Source organism: Ptychodera flava, chromosome 10, assembly GCF_041260155.1.
Source record: "Ptychodera flava strain L36383 chromosome 10, AS_Pfla_20210202, whole genome shotgun sequence".
In the NCBI taxonomy this organism is placed as follows: Eukaryota; Metazoa; Hemichordata; class Enteropneusta; family Ptychoderidae; genus Ptychodera; species Ptychodera flava.
This window is the reverse complement of record NC_091937.1, coordinates 28,018,988-28,038,478: the sequence shown is the minus strand read 5'-3', so window position 1 is coordinate 28,038,478 and position 19,491 is coordinate 28,018,988. Positions and strand designations below refer to the sequence as shown.

Below are 19,491 nucleotides of genomic sequence, written 5' to 3'. Positions count from 1 at the left end.
CTGGTTTTTCACACTTTTCGGTCAATTCTAGTTTTTTTGGCTATAATTCTATACAAATCTTGTGCAAAATGTGACCCCGAACCATTTATTGTACAATTTGACCCACAAATGTTTTGTCAAAGCCACTCCCCCTAATTTCCACTGACCATCCCTCTCTCCGTATGACGAGAATTACGCGTGCAGTTTACTTATTATTGATCAGCCACGCATATTGCAATTTGTCAAGGGTAGGTTCCTCAATGGTACACGACAACATGCAAGTAAAAGTTGTTGCGTTATTGACCCACCTGGTATGTTCTGACATATTCACACCAAAATATAAGAACTAATTTTGGAAAATTGGATCATAAAATTGTTCAAATTTATTAAAAGTTTTAGGTTTCCTATAGGTGAAAGTTGCAATATTACAAATAACAAATAAAAACAATTGTATTACAAAAATGCAGATGGGCTTACATTTGCAGATAAAATCATCATTATTGCACTATCCAATTATCCCAAATTGGTTCCAATCGTGTTACCCATTAAAGGCAAAAACAGTTGCTTCTGAAATTCTGAATGATGGATTGTAATTTTTTCGGGAATGGGAGGGTCGGTGGTGGGCGGATGGGAGAGCATTGTGAGAAATTCCAAACAGAGATTTGATGTTTTGATCATTATTTAAATACTGTATTTAAACAAAATGCCTGGCAACCATGTCATTGCCTGCAAATTAACAATAATAAATTAACCAGCAGATCTCAGTGACTGCTAAGCATCTTTGATATATGTCTCCCTCGAAGACATAAAGTGTTGATACATTTTAACAAAAGTTTGATGCGAAGCAGTGAAACGGCGAAAACCAAAACAAGACCACGTAATTACCTTTAGATCGACATCAAAAAAACAAAATTGTAATATGTATAAGGGACATTAATTAGGATTAGTCTTTAATCTTATTGCAACTTGGACTGACAAACCTTGAAATCTAATTGGGCATCCACTGTATTCATGTTGTTTTTGTGTGCAACTTCCCTTGAAATACCAATGCTTCTCCGCTATGAATATTGTTTATTTGAAAAATAAACAAATGTCAAGATGAACATAGCCAGGTATAAAGATAAGCATGTCTCAACCTAGCAACCAAAACATGCTAGGTTGATACAGGCTAATCTCGGATTTACTGACAAGCATAGCTAGCAATCGACTCCATGCTCTGATATTTGTCTTCACAAAAATAAAAAAATATTCCTAGTAGACACGGGCTAGATTATACGTTGGGACGGCAGACTATCAAATAAGCTGGTAAATAAAAAAATCCTAACATATGATAACTGACCCAAGATTTTTATATCGCTAAACAAGATGCTGGCAGATAATTTACTTGTTGTACTAGAAATTACCATTTCAGATAATTTTATGGTAGAGAAAACACAGCGACGTAGACTGCGTGTATGTGAATAGATATGCAACAAACCGATGCTATTGGATGTCATGAATAGCCCCAAGGTATCATGACTCCATTTTAACAAACTATGTCATGGCAGTTTAACATGAACCGTAGAGGGCGCCATTGAGACACCAATAGAACTTTCACCAAATCAAAAATTGTTCTTTACTTCCTTCACTGTTATTAGGAACCCATTGAGGAGGTACTTGAAAACGAAGAGGCTTTGACTACCACTGTCAATAATTTTAGAACTCGGGTGAAAGTTCTTCAACAACAAAACAGAAAAATTGAGAGAATGTTGGCTGCAATTATACAAAGTCAAGGCATTTCATATGAAGAGGAGGATGGTACTGAGATCTCTGAGTAACAATGTCAACAAGCAATTGTCCCTAGTTACTTCAGTCATTGTGTAAGGCATAGTGATGGATGACAATATGAAAATGGCTCTCACTCCCCCTTCCCCTACATATGTTGCTTGAATATGTTGGTAGCTCAGTAGCAATAAGGAATGTGTCTGATATAGTGAATATGATGTCATATGGCTGAATACTTGTTCAGGATTTTATATGTCAGATGTTGCTTATGTAGGCTTATGGAATCGAATGAATTCTTGGAAAATTCACAGCATTGTTTTATCTGTGGCTGATACAGTCATCCCAGGACTGATTGTAAAAAGATCTATAAATACTCATATTTTGCATAATCATATGAGACTAGAATCACAATGCAATGTGAATAGAAATGTACTTGTCAAACGTTTAAAGATCAGCTCTTAGAGCTAATTTAGAATTGTCATCCATGCATCACTTGCCCTCAAAAAAATCCTATACAGTGTATGACGACTGGTAACATCTGCTGTTGGAATTCGAGTTCTCGCAGGAGCAATTGTGTCTAGGAAGCTGCTCCACAGTCAAAATTTTAATTGGGTAAAGAAGCTAAATAGAAGAGACAAAAATTGCAACTTTGAGAGTTGCAAGAAGCTTTAAAAATTCCAAAATTTACATTCAGACCAGACAAGAGGCAATCTTTTGTACTGTTAATACATTCACATTTTTATACGCTATCACAAACACAGTATTTCTTAATTTTAGTATAAACAATTGATTTTAATGATCTCAGAACATTTTATATTGTATCACAGAACCAAGGATATTTTGAGAGTGTAAAAACTTCTAAGAAATTTCATTATTGTTTTCAGTAGAATTTACTATATATGAATAATATCTTTTACAAGTTGTATGAATATATAATATATCTTTATCTAGTCAAGTTTTTAAAAATTTATCAATTGTTTTAAGTGTACAGGGAACTGTCAGTCCACATCAAATAATTAGATGTGGAAGAAAATCAACAAAACTGAATATATGTGGAATTGTATTAAAAAACCTATTAATTGTAAATATACTTTGTACATAGGATTCATGATTGGAGAATCATATTCAATTCATACTTTTTTATCCCTCCGGCCCGAATTGTCATTTTAATTGCATATCCTGTTTCAATAACAAAGAGAACACATTTATTAGCTTTCCCTTCCGTGTCCATAATGTACCTGCTAGGCCTTATAGTTACATACACGGTTTATCCCACTGCTGCTGCCATTGTAACAGCGTGATTCACCCAATCGAGAATCGAACACCATGTATTTCAAAATTATTGCAAACTGCAGTTGGAGTCAAAGTCGGCTAAAAAGTTATTTCTCTTGGAGCGTAATCTTTGTACTTTTTCTCAATTTGTGTAAGAACAAACACAAAATGCCTAGTTTGCTGACATGTAGTACTGTAGAAGCATGTCTTTACTTGATTTTCCATGTGAGAAAACAGTTGTCAGTATTATGCAGTAATACATAGTTTGTTCCTTTTCAGTAATTTATTACCTACCAGGCATAATCATCAACATCAAAGATTCATTGTGAAGTTTCAAGCTATAGCAGTTTTAAATTTCATATTTACTCTCTTTTACTCCTATAATTAATGCAAGGCTGACTGCTTTACATGTCTCCTTCTTAGCAGAGTTCAGACTAGTAGACTTTCAGTGCACACGGCATTCGAATGACAAAAGTGGCTGACCATTAGAGTTATATAATGGTAACAAACATCAGGGTTTTATCTATGAATGACAGAAGGGATATATAATTGTGAGTGAAATTTTAGAACCATGAAATGAATATTCACGTATTATGTTGTATCTTTACTTTTTCAGTTATTGGATTTTATGAATAGAGTGATATGTTCGTATAAATATGTTTGTTGCACTTCACTTACTCTGTGTAGAAATTCCTTGTGATCATTTTATCTTGACCGTTAATGCCATAGCTCTTTCTGTCATGTCACATACTACATCTGTTATGCGAATAATCGCAATCATACCAATCCATAATCCAATAACACTAGGTCATACACCATCAGGTGGTAAAAGATTTGCATACTATTCACCGCTTTTATGTAAAATTCCATATCCTTTAACTATTTTAAGAAGAATGTGTATTGAAGAACCTCCTCCTGCAAGTGACCATGTGATTAAGTGCAAACTCAAATGTATAACTTTATATGAATAGAAGAAGTGTCTGGGTCGGCCAAGAAAACCTATCACTATAAGGTGTACATAGTCAAAAATTTCAATCGAAGGAGAGGTGCAAATTGAGCAACTTAAACAGTCTTTTGGAAATATACTTTCAAAATTTAATGTATTGCGATGGTGATTTCACCACAATAGCCACATACATGTATATAACCCATTTACAAGGCACATACACAGACATAGAGTTGTTGTATTTGTGTTGGGTTGGTAGAGGGGGCCACTGTATGGCATGTTCTGTGTGATTTGTGTAGTAATTTTTTCAATGCAAGCTTGTTATGTTACAGTAACTCAGATTTTCATTTGCAATTTTGTAATTTGTAGACTTTATGACAGTGATCGTTCAACATATGTAATTTTACCAAACCGAAACACATTTGTGTCTTTGCCATGGTTTTAAGAACCATAGTAACATATTTTAGACATATTTCATTTCTACTGTCCTCAAATAATCAATATAAAATAGTTCACTGGTACACCAGGAGAACACTTGTACAATGACCTTTGAACTCTAGATGCTGCAGCCTTTACTTCATTAAAGAGACAGGAGCTGTAACTTTTGATTTCATTTACGTAATTTTTGTTTTTGAAAAAAATCCGTTTTGTTCTTTCTCATCATGGATGATGAAACATAGTAGTGTGCTCACAAACACCAAACCTTCAGTGCAGTATGCAGTGTTGTTATTGATAAATTTATCCCTGCCTTTACAAGTGGATCTGAAATTAATGTGTCAACCATTACACCAGACAGACTATGATTACACAACTACTGTTGCCTTAGCAAGTTGAACAGTAAGTTGTTCATTGTGATTTCGGGATTAGAATGAAGAAACTGAACTTTATAGCCAGAACTACAATAATTTAGGAACATCAAAAGTTACAGCTAATGAAGCTTGAAGAGTAATGCTGATGACAAACACATGAAAAAGTGTCAGAAATTGAAAATGAATACTGCAAATTCTAGAAGTTCTTGGGTCCAATCCAGTTGCCGCAGTCTCCTGAAAATAGAAACAACAAGTATTACCTAGAATCGTAGGCTCAAACTAAAAAAAAACTTTTGTTCACAGGTAATGTTGAATTGGTCCTTAGATCTTTTAAAACATGATTTTGTCAACATTCCAGTTTTTACATGTTTTCACAGAAATTTGTTTGCCTGTTGAGCCAAATCCAAACAAATGCTGTCACATCTCAGGCTTTAGGAATGCTTTGTGTACACATGCCTGACGTAAATGCAATAATCAGACATTGCAATACACTCTACTGTGAGATGTACAAAGCAGTGATGTTTTCTGAAGTATAATCCTGCATAGTATTGCTTTAGATCGATACAGTGACATTTTGATGTGGTGTAGCAATCCAGAATTTTATCCATGGCTCGGAGAAGGTTATTTCAATCGCCCTCTTGGGGCATATTCCAGTGTTAAAACATAGGAGATACGCCCCTCTTGCACTGTGCCATCGATTTGGCTCTTAACCCCTGTCATGATAACATTGTGTAGCTTGTAGGCAATCGGTTTTCCTGTTTAGCCAAAGCCAAACAAATACTGTCACATCTCACATTTTAGAATGATTTGTGTACACGTATGACGAAATGCAATAATCAAACTTTGCAATGCACTCTAATGTGAGATGTACAAAGCAGTGATGTTTTCTGAAGTGTAATCCTGCATAGTATTGTTTTATATCGATACAGTGGCATTTTGATGTAGTATAGCAATCCAGAATTTTATCCATGGCTCGGAGAAGGTTATTTCAATCGCCCTCTTGGGGCATATTCCCAGTGTTAAAGCATAAGAGATACGCCCCTCTTGCACTGTGCCATCGATTTGGCCCTTAACCCCTGTCATGATAACATTGTGTAGCTTGTAGGTGTCCTGTCATAGTTAACAATTGTACAATTTAATAAATGTATTGAATGTTTATTCATGAGAGAGTCTGTGTCCTTAGCATGTGCAAAGTCTAACAGACTTAGTTTATTTTGTATCATGTAAACGCACTGTTCAAGTTGGCAAAAACCATCATCGACAAGGCCTGGAAGAAGATCTTATTGGATCCTGGTGTAAGAAGCTATGCAGCCAACCAAGGAGTCCAGTGGCACTTCATTGTGGAGCTTGCACCATGGATGGGAGGTTTCTATGAAAGACTTGTTGGTGTTGTGAAGAAATGTCTCCGTAAAGCAATCGGGAAGGTCTGCTTCACATATGATCAGCTGCAGACTGTACTAGCAGAAGTAGAAGCAGTTGTGAACTCACGACCACTAGTATATGTTGGAGATGATATCAACTCGTCTATTACATTGACACCATCTCATTTCCTCACACTCAATCCTTCTACTGGAATTCCTGGAACTGAAACTGAAGATGTAGATCCAGAATACCTGCCAAGGATGAGCACATCTGCAAAGCTACTTCAAACTTGGAAGAAAGGACAAAGCCATCTGAACAGGTTTTGGCAGATTTGGAGAGATGACTACCTCCTAACCTTGAGAGAACGTTTTCAAACTCGCCACAAAGGTCCAAGGAATCAAGTTCCATACAAACCTAGTCCAGGCGATGTAGTACTGTGTAAAGAAAACTTACCTCGTGGCGCATGGAATCTTGGGAAAATTCAGAATGTGATCAAGAGCAGTGATGGTGAGATAAGAGCTGTGAAAGTTCTATTCCCTTCAAAGAAAACAATCACCCAGCCATTGAAACTTCTGTATCCTATTGAATGCCCGAAATGTCTGGAGCTGAGGATAAGACGAACAAAGTACAACAACCAAAGGAAATTGAACAGAATCAACTGAAGGACGACTTGCAATGTTTAGAAGACAACCCACCCGACAAGCTGCGGAAATTGCCAAGAAACGAATAGAGCAACAGCTACGCCCTGGACATGCAATTTAACAAAAACACTTTTTGTCAGGGAGTGTCGTGGAACTGCCACGAATATGCATTATTATGTAACGATTTGCTGTGGACAATAGACATTAGACAATAGATCATTTAGATGCAATAAGATTTACATAAGTTATTCATTTATGTTGATTATTCATTCACCCAGAATTCAGTAAGTAGTTTTTCTGTAATTCTCTCATATTTTGACCATGGATGTACATCCATGTTTTTACTTACCTGGATAAAAGCATTTCCAAAATAGTAAACTTTATATTAAAAGGTAATATGCTCTATTTATGAGAGAAGTAAATGACAGTTGACTACACAGAACGTTTCAACTAAGAACTCTAAGTTGCGTTACAACCCTAACTAAAGTTTCTGTGTACTCCATTTATCTGTGTGACACTTTTTTGCAATAAAGGTTCTTGTTTTGTTGTTGTCTACACATCATGAGTCCATGTAACTGTGAATTCAGCGATTGACTGCTGCAACTACATTGTGCTCTGCCACACCATTCTTGACCTTTCGGTCGCGGGAGTTGGGCGCCATTGTTCAGGCCACTTGCTTCAGATGTCTCTGCTGGGATTTCTGTCATGTCTCAGTTTCCGGATGTATCCTGGTCTCGGCACCAATGTGGAGGAGGTGTGTGTAGCCCTTTGAGTTCTCTCGCTTCCCCAAGAAGCGGGTTCACAAGGAAGCTGAGACACGCAGAGACACACTTTTCAAACACTAAAGTCGTGAGTTTCATTTGTATAACTAACGTACATGCGCTGTCTGATCAGGTGACCGTAAACTGGCTGGGAAACTCAGTTTACTATGGAAACGCACACCAAACGGTTAAAGTGTTGCAATTTCTCTATTATATTAAAGGTTTGCTTTCCGACAATCCTAAAACATGCCGATGACATAGAAGGGCACGTAACTGATTTAAAGCCCCAACTCCCATATAAAAGAGCGAGACTCTACGAGAGTGGTCATATTGGTTGGATATTCAAAACGTACTCAGTACGCTCTGGACGTAACCGATAAAAACCGTTAATTTAGAAATCTACCGATAAATTTTTTTCTTGAAAATTGAGGGATATGTGTATAAGTATTTGGAGCACAACATACGTGGTTTCTGACAAAAAAAATCTGAAATTACATCTGGAACCAGAAAAAGGATAAAATATGTACGGGTATATCGCCGGTATAATGTTCGATGTTCAGTTTGAATCTGCGTGATTGACGTGACATGCAAATTGGAAATGGGTCATTAGCGATACGTTGTTTACGTTTTTACATACGCAGCATTGTTCAGCGCAGAAAAAAAACACCAAATATTGGCGCGTACCGAAAGACACAAACGCACACACACTGTGTATAATAAATACATGCAAACACATTTGATTCGGTAAGTTCTCTTTTTGGAAAATCTGTTGGTCCTGAAAAGGACCATTTGCATTTACGTACCAGCCGTAGATTTTATAGACAGGAAGGCCTACTGCCATTTATGCCCAACATAAAGTACGTCCGGTATGTTTGGGTAGAGACCACGGACAAGTACCAGCACAAATTATGTCATGATCTTTCCCAGAGGAAAGACTGTCAATGTCATGGGTTTGTTTAATTCTCATCAGAGAAGACGACGAAAGTCATGGCCATCGACACAGCAATAACACCAGTAATCCTCAGTTCAGTGATCTACTACCCATGTTAAATCAACCTGGGTGTTCACAAAGTAAGAACTGCATTGTTTGCATGCTCCTTGCAGAAGTTAAGATCACTTCTCCTGACTGTTGAAGCTATGAATGTATACGACCCTCTGCTGCACGAATACCAGTTAATCGCCATTATTATGGATATAGGCAAATATCGCCTTTTCATACCTGTTGGGACAGAAAACATCAACAGTCAGCAGAGATTGTTTTTCCCCTTGTGGTTTGTTAACAAAGGGATTGACATGATTAACATCAGTAATATCTTACACAACAAGGACGTTATGGACAAAGTACCACCTTATTTTACATTTCAAGACCCTCCTATAGTGTCATATACCTATTCTAAGACCATAGGTAGGAAATTGTTTAATTACGATAGGGTTTTGAAAGAAATTGATATTAGGAACAATGTTCATGATGGTACTTGTGATTGTATGTCATCTCCCTTTTGTTACAAACCTCACGGTCATATAATAACAGGTGACATGAAGATAGTTACACATCCTAAGCTTCGGCAGCTGTTCCAGTTTGGCCCAAATATCGCGAGCCACCCAAGTAAACTGCAATTTTAACTTTAAAGGCGCCCTTCTCAATCCCAGGTTCTCGCATTAGCAAATGTGTCAATAGCTCATTTACAGTTTGTCATTCTTTTGTTTTCCATTGAATATTTTATCAAGTACATAATATTTATATTAGATAAATCTGATAATTGAGTGGGGGCTTTAAGTTAATTATGGATGCTGCTGAGGCTTATGCTAAGAAGTGGGCTGCCCTTGAAGACGAAGACGTTGGATGTCTTTCGGACTGGCTTCGCACAGTCCGTGATAAGGTAAAATCTCGCATTTCACGTCTTCGTTCTTTACATACTGTCATCAACACTACATCTGCCTTTGATGACCCTTCTGTACGGGAATGTCTAGATGCTTTACACGATAAATATGTTGTTGTGCCTGCAGACAAAGCATCAAACAACATCATTTTTGTCTGCAAGCAATATTACATTCAATGTTTAAAGAACGAACTTCAGATTAACTCAGATGATGAGAGTAGCACAACATACTCTCTTTCAACCTTATCTGAAGAGGAAATATTGCAGAACCATTCAACAGTTTTGAGTGAATTTGGCATCGAGTTAGCGCAAGATGACAAAGTATTACCTAATCTATATTGGATTCCTAAGATCCATAAGAATCCCTATAAACAACGTTTCATAGCTGGTTCCAGTAAGTGTACAACTAAACGCTTGTCACAACTTTTAACCATCATTTTATCAACCATTAAATCTGGTTTGGTACGGTATTGTGACAAAGTTTATGAAACTAGTGGGGTCAATCAAATGTGGATATTAAAGAACTCCAAAGAATTGTTACATATTTTACAAAATAACAAAAACATGTACAATTCAATCCACACATTTGATTTTTCAACGTTGTACACAACCATCCCACATAACAAACTTAAAGACAGGCTATCATCTCTCGTGAAGAAAGCCTTCTTTTACAAGAATGGTAGTCGTAGGTATAAATACATTGCCATCAAGCGCAACTTAGGCTATTTCACAACAACAGCGATGCCAAACTCAAATACAGTGATGTTGAGGTGATTCAAATGCTATATTTCCTAATTGACAACATATTTATCAAGTTTGCTGGCATGACATTCAGGCAAACCATAGGCATTCCCATGGGCACAAACTGCGCCCCACTTCTTGCAGACTTATGTTTGTATTCGTATGAAGCAGAGTTCATGCAATCACTTCAGAAATCTGGGTGTAAAAAGATTGCCAAGCGATTTAACAACACCCACAGATATATTGATGACCTCATAAGTTTAAACAATCCTGGTATATCCAATTATCTACACCACATCTACCCAGATGATTTAGAAATAAAAGAAACAACTGAAAGTGTGGACTCGGCATCATACCTAGACGTATTGTTTGAAATTAGACATAATACACTATATACTAAGCTGTATGACAAAAGAGACGATTTCAATTTTGAAATCATAAACTTTCCCTTTTTGTCGAGCAATATCATCTCCAGCTTATGGTGTGTATATTTCACAACTTCTTAGATACAGTAGAGCATGCCATTCATATGAAGACTTTCGAGTTAGACACAGCCTATTAGCTCAAAAGTTAGTGAGGCAAGGATTCTCAGAAAGTAGATTAGTGAAATCATTTAAGAAGTTCTACAGATTTTGTATCAAAATATGACCTGTCTGTTTCTCAAATGATGAGTGACAGCATACCAAATTTTGACTTACAAAAGTAATTTGGTGAATTCACCAAATAACAATGGATTTGTCGCTTTGGGTCAATCTTGACGGGTGCGGCTAGCTGGCAGGGTACGCTTACCCATTCCGGACACCTGGTACCACCACTATTTTGTGGTTCAAGATGACCCCATTGCCTTTGTCATCATCTATATGTTCCTTGGACCTGGTAATTTTCATAGTTACCTTGAATGATAACGATTATTGGACCTGATTTGATGTCTATGGTCTACGCTGTCTGTATATCTTCCTTCTTATTTCAAATTTCAAGTTTTACCCTCTTTTCAACGCACTGTTGAAAGCGCAATGCGTAACGATCGCTCAGCTGTTTCCAAAAGTGTTATACATTTTCTTTCTCGACCTAAGCCGTGCATGCCTATGTAACACAAAGCGAACAAAGTCAAAATTCGAAAAACAAGTAGCCCCCAGAACCTGATGTGCTGACAAAACCGGGAATTTTCACTGCTGGGTCACTTGAGGCTGATCCGACGTCGAGTTGACAAACGTCGCCGGCGGCAGCTGAGGTTACCGTACTATTATATAGTCCCAGAAGGTGCACTCAAATGTCCGTGCTCGATCCCAATCACAGCTAGCTCAAATTCATTCCTGGCAAAGAAAAATCCCCGAGGCTTCCTCCTCCTCATCAGTGACCGCTATCTTCATAAAGCCAGCTGACATAAATGTGATTAGCAGTCTGACTCTGACTACCACACGTTTGTAATGAACTAGTATCGCGACTGCGTGGAGAGTGTAGAAGTGTAAGTGTACTTGATTTTGGCGGGATCGTTCAAAGTAGCAAAATACTAGAACTCACCATTTTATGAGGAGGGATGAACATTGAAACGAATAGGTGCCGAAACTCTGCTCCAGTAAGACTAAGGAGTGTCGATCGCCTTGCACTGTCATCACGGTTAGTACAAATCCGAGGTGCCAAACCTCTGCTCCAGTAAGACTTCGAAAAAGTCTATGTTCAAGACTAACCTATGGGAAAAATGATTAGATGTATCGTATGGAAAGTAAACCGTGAATATAGTATTCGTAAAGTCACCGTGCAATCATTGTTTACATTATTTGGCGTGCACGTTCTATTTTTGGAGGTGTTCAGCCATTAGACAACAAATCGACACCACATTTCATTTCGGTCACCATAAAACTTGTAATCGGAGCCGGGGGGAATCGTCATCGGTACCCTCCCATCCGACAGCATCGAGTTCATGAGACAACGAAATTTGAAAAGGAAATCACAACCACCAGAACTGTTTGGATTTTTTACGTTCTTTCCTGAAATGCGGCATTTCTACGACGGCGTTTTGACAAAACGGTGCTTCATTATCAAGGCAAACACGACTGCCATCAAGACTCCCTGCAAGAGTGGTGTACACTATGAGCCGAGGAAAACCCCGATAACTGATCCCGTGGCAGAAAAACTACTAGTTGGATTTCTGCATCGTTTACCCGTATACAAAGATGCGGATAACTATTGTTACTGTCATGATACCCACTATGTTGAATTCATTCAAAAAAGCGCTGAATACCGTGACAAACGCTTCGTTTTCGGACGAGAAACGTACGCCATGAGAACTAAGGAGTGTCGATCGCCTTGCACTGTCATCACGGTTAGTACAAATCCGAGGTGCCGAACCTCTGCTCCAGTAAGACTTCGAAATAGTCTATGTTCAAGACTAACCTATGGGAAAAATGATTAGATGTATCGTATGGAAAGTAAACCGTGAATAGTATTCGTAAAGTCACCGTGCAATCATTGTTTACATTATTTGGCGTGCACGTTCTATTTTTGGAGGTGTTCAACCAGCTGTTGTAAATTGCTACTTTTTGTTCACAAAGAAACCATATAGATATGTTTTGCTCCGCCCATTTTTATCGATTTTCTCGGTAGGGCCCTACCGAGAGTTACCTGTTTAAAGGCGTTACACATTTGCACACATAAAACTATATTACCCGCTTATCGTCATTTATACACTTATCAAAATGCAGTAAAATGTATGGCTTTGTTTTTTAATCTTATTGAAACTGGAAACCTTGAAATCTAATCTAGTTATCTATATACGCTGGTAAACAATAGGTACCTGCCAATCATAAATGCACGGGGTTATTGATTTTTATGAATTATAAAATAGCAGTCGAAAGTAGGGATTCATGTAAAATCCGTTATTTGGCCCTGCTCACAAATAACATGGTAAAAGTAATTCTGTAAATAATGCCATCACTGTATGGCTCGTTTCATCTTAAAAAATACACATCAATTAAAATAAGACCCGAAGCAACTTTTATTATACGGTTTCCATATTATAAGAATCTTTTGAAGAGACAAATATTTCTAAAATTTCAATTTTAGCAACATGAATGACAGCAGACAGCAATAAATGTGGAATGCAGGCGGCGCAAGGAAAGAGAAAAATTATTCAAGATACAGAGGCACTTTTTATTCAACGAGAAAACTGCGCCTAACTTTCATCGTATGTCTTCTCGTTCAGATCGTATGGTGACAGGGGAGCCATGCCGGTGATATCGGTTGATTTCTAAATTCCATATTAAATGCGCTATTGATAATCTGGGTCGTTGTTTGTTTGTTTGAAGTATGAGGAAGTAAACTGAAAAACTATCAAATCGAGTGCGATCAGGCGATACGACATGAGCCAAGACGTCAGCCGACTGTTGCTCATTTTCGAGTACACGGAGTCGCGAGATTTCACCGCGAAATGATTACAAATTTTGTCCTACCTGAAGCCAAACTATTTTTTCTATGAATATTTTTCTGATGATTAGATCTTGCTGCCTGAAGCTCTCTCTAATAACGACGTAATTAGGCAAGGGTATATTTATTAAGAAAGACTTTATGAATATCACTTTCAACCTGTGTTTATGAAATAATGTTTAGACCCAAGCTTTCGTTAATTGTGACTTATCAAAACTTTAAAAATATATAAGGTAGTGAGTGCATGGTGGTAACTCCATGGAAACATCAGGCAATAACTTCATGACGTGCTGCCTTGCCGCCACGCTGACATGCACAATCACGAGCGAAACAATTGTTCATCTGCTGCAATAACTTTGATTGATTGACATTTAGGGATAAAATAATATTTGACTCTTGTCAGTGTCTGCTTTGAACATTAGCATACAATCACCGATGCAAATCATTATTACGATTATTCAAAATAAGATAATTATGATTTAGATTGGCGGCGTGGACTGAAGTATATAAAGCCCGGTAAGTCCATGATTTCTGACATACCAACCAGAGGTCGGAAGAGCGAACGCATGCAAAGACTTGGTCATTTGTGATATGGAGACCGTATGTTAAATTTAGGTGAGTCAAACGTTTCTGTTCACTCCGTCTATATCGATCTCATTTAGTTTGGGCGTAACAGCTAATGGAACATTAATAAATGATTGGTTTGTCATAATTAAGAGATACTTCCATTAGAATGTCCTAGCGGGGCCTTACACCGAATTCAAGCTATCTAACAAGTCATATCGTATTTAATTATAGTGACGTGACAAAGACGTCTTACAAAAAATACACTGTAGGCTATGATTTTGCATATGCGCAACTTTCCTGTCTCAAGCAGATAGAACTTGTTCGCAAAATATTTGTTGTGTTCAAAATTGTGTATCGAATTTTTTTCTTTCTTTTCTTTCATGAGAAAAACCCTTAGCACAAATGTTATTGCTAGCAACTCATTACAATGACAATACCGACTCGGAGGTGTAGACAATATTTGCAATCCAATAAACACCTGCGTTTATGTAAATATAGAAGCGTGTTTACAAATTTGCACAGGGGGAGTGGTAACAGCCAGAGTAACTTTACAATGACAACAAGAGTGCACTTAATCAGGTGTGAAATTGTTGGTCTGGCTACTGTTGGTACACATGCCCCTTGACTTTTAAAGCACAGTCTCGTTCAAGAGGTTTATTTCTTAGATCAAGAAATCACTCAAATTTGCTAGGATCCTGTCTCTAATGGGGCTATTTCTGACTTATAGGATATATCTAAATAAATGCTTAAACTTTGGAAAGGGTACAACTCTCGTTAGATACAGTTTATTTGCGATGCGATGTAAGGCTCTTGTTTATATCTGGCGTACGAGGTTACACAATTTCCCAGAAGCAGCTGGATTCACACTTTTGCCGGGGTGGAAGCTGCAAGGGAGACCCACCCGGATCCCGCTGATTTTATCACGGGGGACGCATTACCCCAATCATACTGGGATTTGGTTGTAATGTTGGCAGCGTCAGTGCCGAAGTACAACCAAATCATGCATGGTTTCTTGGAAACCGAAAATGGTGACGCAGAGACTGTGCCGATACTAGGCATTGATGACGTTGCGTTAGAACAGGAGTGAACAACCTAACCATATACGCCGCGCTTTGATTAGCGGCATACTTTTTTTACAAGAATTTTTATTTCCGGTAAAATTGGCAGCCTAATTTAGCATTGAAGGCATGGTAAATATAGAGAAAAGTTTGAATTAGCTGCATCTTAAATTAACGAATTTAGATACCTAGCTAAATTAAATAAAATAATGTTCCAGCTAAAAGACATGTTTTACAGAAAGCTGCAAGTTCCACCAAGAAATAGAAAGACGCATAAGGGTTTATTTCTGAAATCGCCACTTCTGTTCTGTAAATATCTGAATTGGATAGCAGTGTAAAAACTGCCTGATGAAAATTAACAACGTACATTTACCAATAATGAGTAATGATGGACTCGCAAAATTAAAAATTAGCTCAGTCGCTTGTTTTCCGAAACACACTGGTCGGCCGTGCTGAAGAAACGCCGTGTTTACTACTGTAACATTACGGCCGCCGACCGGCTTGCGTGTATCACGGTATTTGAGGTATGTAATTGTCTCACAACTGACATTGTACGAGCAGAAGTACGGCCTCGTACTTTCACAGAACGAGTGACGTAATGTACCCATACTTTCAAGTATGGGTACTGGTTCAACTGGTTCTGTCTGTGGCCTCCCAGCTAGGCGACTGATGCCGTATGTTGTGGGTTCGAATCCGATTGAAAACTATCCGAATTTTCTACCCTGGGTAGGTAACACTGCTGGTGGACAGAATTGTCCCCGAGGTTATCGTTCGCCCAGTTAAAGCGATGAAATTCGTTTCTTTCGCTTCGATAAAGTGTGTATGTGCGATGTATGATAGTGGCATGCGTGCGTGAGTGCTTCACAAACTCTACAACGTGTTGAGCGGTCTCAGTCAGAAAAATGTAACAACTTAGCCGGCTATTGAACCACTCTTTTTTGGGAGTGGAGATTTAGCCGACTGGTTCTGTCTGTGGCCTCCAGCTAGGCGACTGATGCCGTATGTTGTGGGTTCGAATCCGATTGAAAACTATCCGAATTTTCAAAATACGAGTGACGTACAATGCTGGTTTATCATACACAGCTCGTACGTCTGCTCGTAGTTCGTCCGTTTTGAGACGATTAGATAAATGCATAAAGCATTGCATGTGGTCCCTGGATGGGCTTCCCCAGGGGCTGCATAGGGATTCCCGGGCCGGCTACAGTCCCAAATTACGACAAGAAAATTGCCAAAATCCAGCCGCTAAACTTGTTATTTTTTTAAATTTAAATCGCTGATTTGAATATTATATTGACATGTTTGTCAATATCATGCTGGCAATTCTTTATCCCAGAAAGCAAGTGCAGGCACAGTTTGACCCCAATTAGGGACGATTCAGAATTACTTCCAGGGGGGGGGGTGGAGGATTTTCAGGGGGGGCCACCCATTTTTCCCAAGAAATTTAGGGGGGGCCAGACAAAAATACCACAATCTTTTAGGGGGGGCCAAGGAAAAAAAACATCAATTCAATATTTGCCCAGAATTTCTGATCTCTACAAAAGAGAACCATAGACGCTACCTGGGTGACAGATAAACTCAACATGTTTAGTTAAACTCCTTTAGCTGCCAAATTCGGTGGTTTGTTTTATGCATCTATAGCAGTATCTTGTTCTCCTCCCTGAAGCGTTATGAAATGTCCAGTATTTAGCATGTCAATACAAACCATACAGTGAACAGTCAGGATTGTTTTTGTTGAAAAGAGATCTCAGATCAAGTCCAGACTAGAATTCATTTATCAACAATAACAATGGTCATTTATGTTCACACTGGTATGTTGCTAAATACAGCATTGGGTGTTCTATGTAGTGATAGAATAACAAACAAATGCTGATACACAGAGATGAACATTGAACAAATGCTAAAAATTACAGCAAATGTCTTTTTAAGGTTGGGTTTACCTTGTAGCTTGTAAAGCAGTTGAAAGTTGCATGATAAAGAAGTGTTAATATATGCAAATGTATGCAAATCACCCGATTTCTTGGCTTCTTTTGCCTCCCCAATTTCAAAATTTCCAAAGAATTTAACTCCACTCCGGCTGGGTCAAATTTTCTGAAATTTCACATTATGTTTTTTAAATGCTATATAACACAACAACTATCAATTGGTTTTGTTTGGCAATAAAGCTCTTACATTTTTAATAAGAGGCATTTTTAATAAGAGGCATTTTAATTTTGCTGATCATGATTTTAATCAATTATTAGAGTGTCAGTCTTTAAACCCCTACAATTTTAAAATGAGGATGGATAATGCCAAATAAAATAGTTGTTTTTTCTACATGAATACTCTCCTTTCAAGTGAAATATTACATTTCAGAAAATACTGTCTAGATTTTGACTTAATAAATTGTTATCATTAATACAAAAATTGAGGTTTTTTACCCCAAATATACACCCACTTCATCCTTTGAGTAAACTACCGCTACTGCTACTCTTTTTTTCTGCTCCTTTTTTCTATGTTTCATTCTCATCAATTTTACCCTTTCTAAATTTTTTAAATGTTCTACATAACTTTTTACAGTGCTTACATCTACGATAAACTTTTTGAAAATAAATTTATGGCCGTCTCATCTTCAAGGTGCTTTTCAACGAATAGTTTTTAATGTTGAAAATAAAAATATTATGTATTACTGTCAAAAATATATGGTGAAAAATTTACAAAAGGGTTGATTTTCCAATAATCCTGTATGTGCATCCAGAAGATCATGTGGCACTGCGCCAATGCTATGGTGTCGGATTGTTGAAATATTGTGTACACAAGAAATTTGCTGTAGTCCAAGAAGTGATCTCAGTGTGTATGAGGCTAGGAGAAATGTGGATAGGCTTACACATTGTGTATTGATGCTAATACTTATGTGTCCCATTCATTCTGATATGTATAATCAAAGATTTCACAGTGGCGGCTGGCAGAAAAGGCAAAAAAAACAAATTAACATTTATTGTTTCGTGTCATCTGAAAACATGCGCATCATGACTATTTTAAAATTAAAGTTTGTTAAAAAAATTTGAAATACGCATGCTCTGTCAATTTTGAAAAATACTGCTGACAAAATGTGAATTTTGACTTGCACAGGGTTGTCTGCATTTTAATATGAACATTGGATTGTGAATGGAATGAGCACAATAAAATGTGAATTCATGTTTTGGATAAGGTGTTTTGTCCAAGAAATGTTCTAAAATATTCCTCAGCATTTGCTTTCAGTGGCAGCTACTTGGTTTTATGATAACCAAATTAGAAAAAAAAGAGAAAATTAAAAACAAGTTGGCTTTCACCAATTTAATTCCTAATGTTTAAACTTTCACCGTGAGTCTGCAAATATTCAGCATCATCAAATGAAAATGTATGCTGAACGTGTGCATGTACATGTACATCTCACTTTCCACAAATATCTAGATATCTGCAAATGATGTACCATTATACTTCAAGATATATATCACTTTGCCAATTATCTGCACCCTGATTTTCTGTTCACCATTTCTAACTGACATCATTGCTTGTCTTTGTGTGCATCATATGTATCAGTGAGACATAACGAAAAAAGTATTCATATTTAGTAATTAACTTTTCTTTAGAAATTTACAACCAGATATGTTTATTGCTACCCTTTCCAAAAGTGTGCCACTTGCAGTCCCTGCAAATCATTCTTTTTATAGTCACATAACCCTGAAATGATTTGTTATATCATCGATTAATGTCAACTAGGCCCTACAGTTCTGCAACTTGTTAGACTAGATATGTCTATAATGTACCGTATAAGCATGCATGTATATATTAGGGGGGGCCATGGAAAAAAAACAGGAAAGATGAGGGGGGCCATAGATTTTTTCTATAATTTACTAGGGGGGGCCATGGAAAAAAATCACCGAGAAAATAGAAAATCCTCCACCCTCCCCCTGGAAGTAAATTCTGAATCGTCCCTTACGCTCGTAATGGAGGTCGTCCGTCAAGGGTCAGCTGATATTTTGTGGCGAGTCATTAATACGGGGGCGAAATTTCTTACAGTATAGGTCGCACTAGTGATGGAAAGTGGGGTCAACGCGGACAGTGTGGTTATTTACAGGATATGGGGGAGTCTACCGGCTGGATTCTGTGCTCGAACAGACAATACCATTTTCGAACCAAAAATACCGTTATTTAGTGAAATAAATTATTATTTCCGGGATTTTATCAACATAATACTATTTTGCGGAGTCGTTTTTATAAAATACATAAACAAAGTTTGACTAATACGGAAGGATGTGCCGATTTAGCC

The 19,491-nt window shown here is 37.6% G+C and overlaps 1 protein-coding gene across 1 annotated transcript; it reads left to right on the top strand.

Moving 5' to 3' along the window:
* Positions 1 to 239: 239 nt before the first annotated feature.
* On the top strand, positions 240 to 6,794 carry LOC139141595 (uncharacterized). Its single transcript, XM_070711188.1, has 2 exons — positions 240 to 290; positions 6,012 to 6,794. The coding sequence occupies exons 1-2, from the start codon at positions 240 to 242 to the stop codon at positions 6,792 to 6,794; spliced, it is 834 nt and encodes a 277-aa protein (XP_070567289.1).
* Positions 6,795 to 19,491: the final 12,697 nt, after the last annotated feature.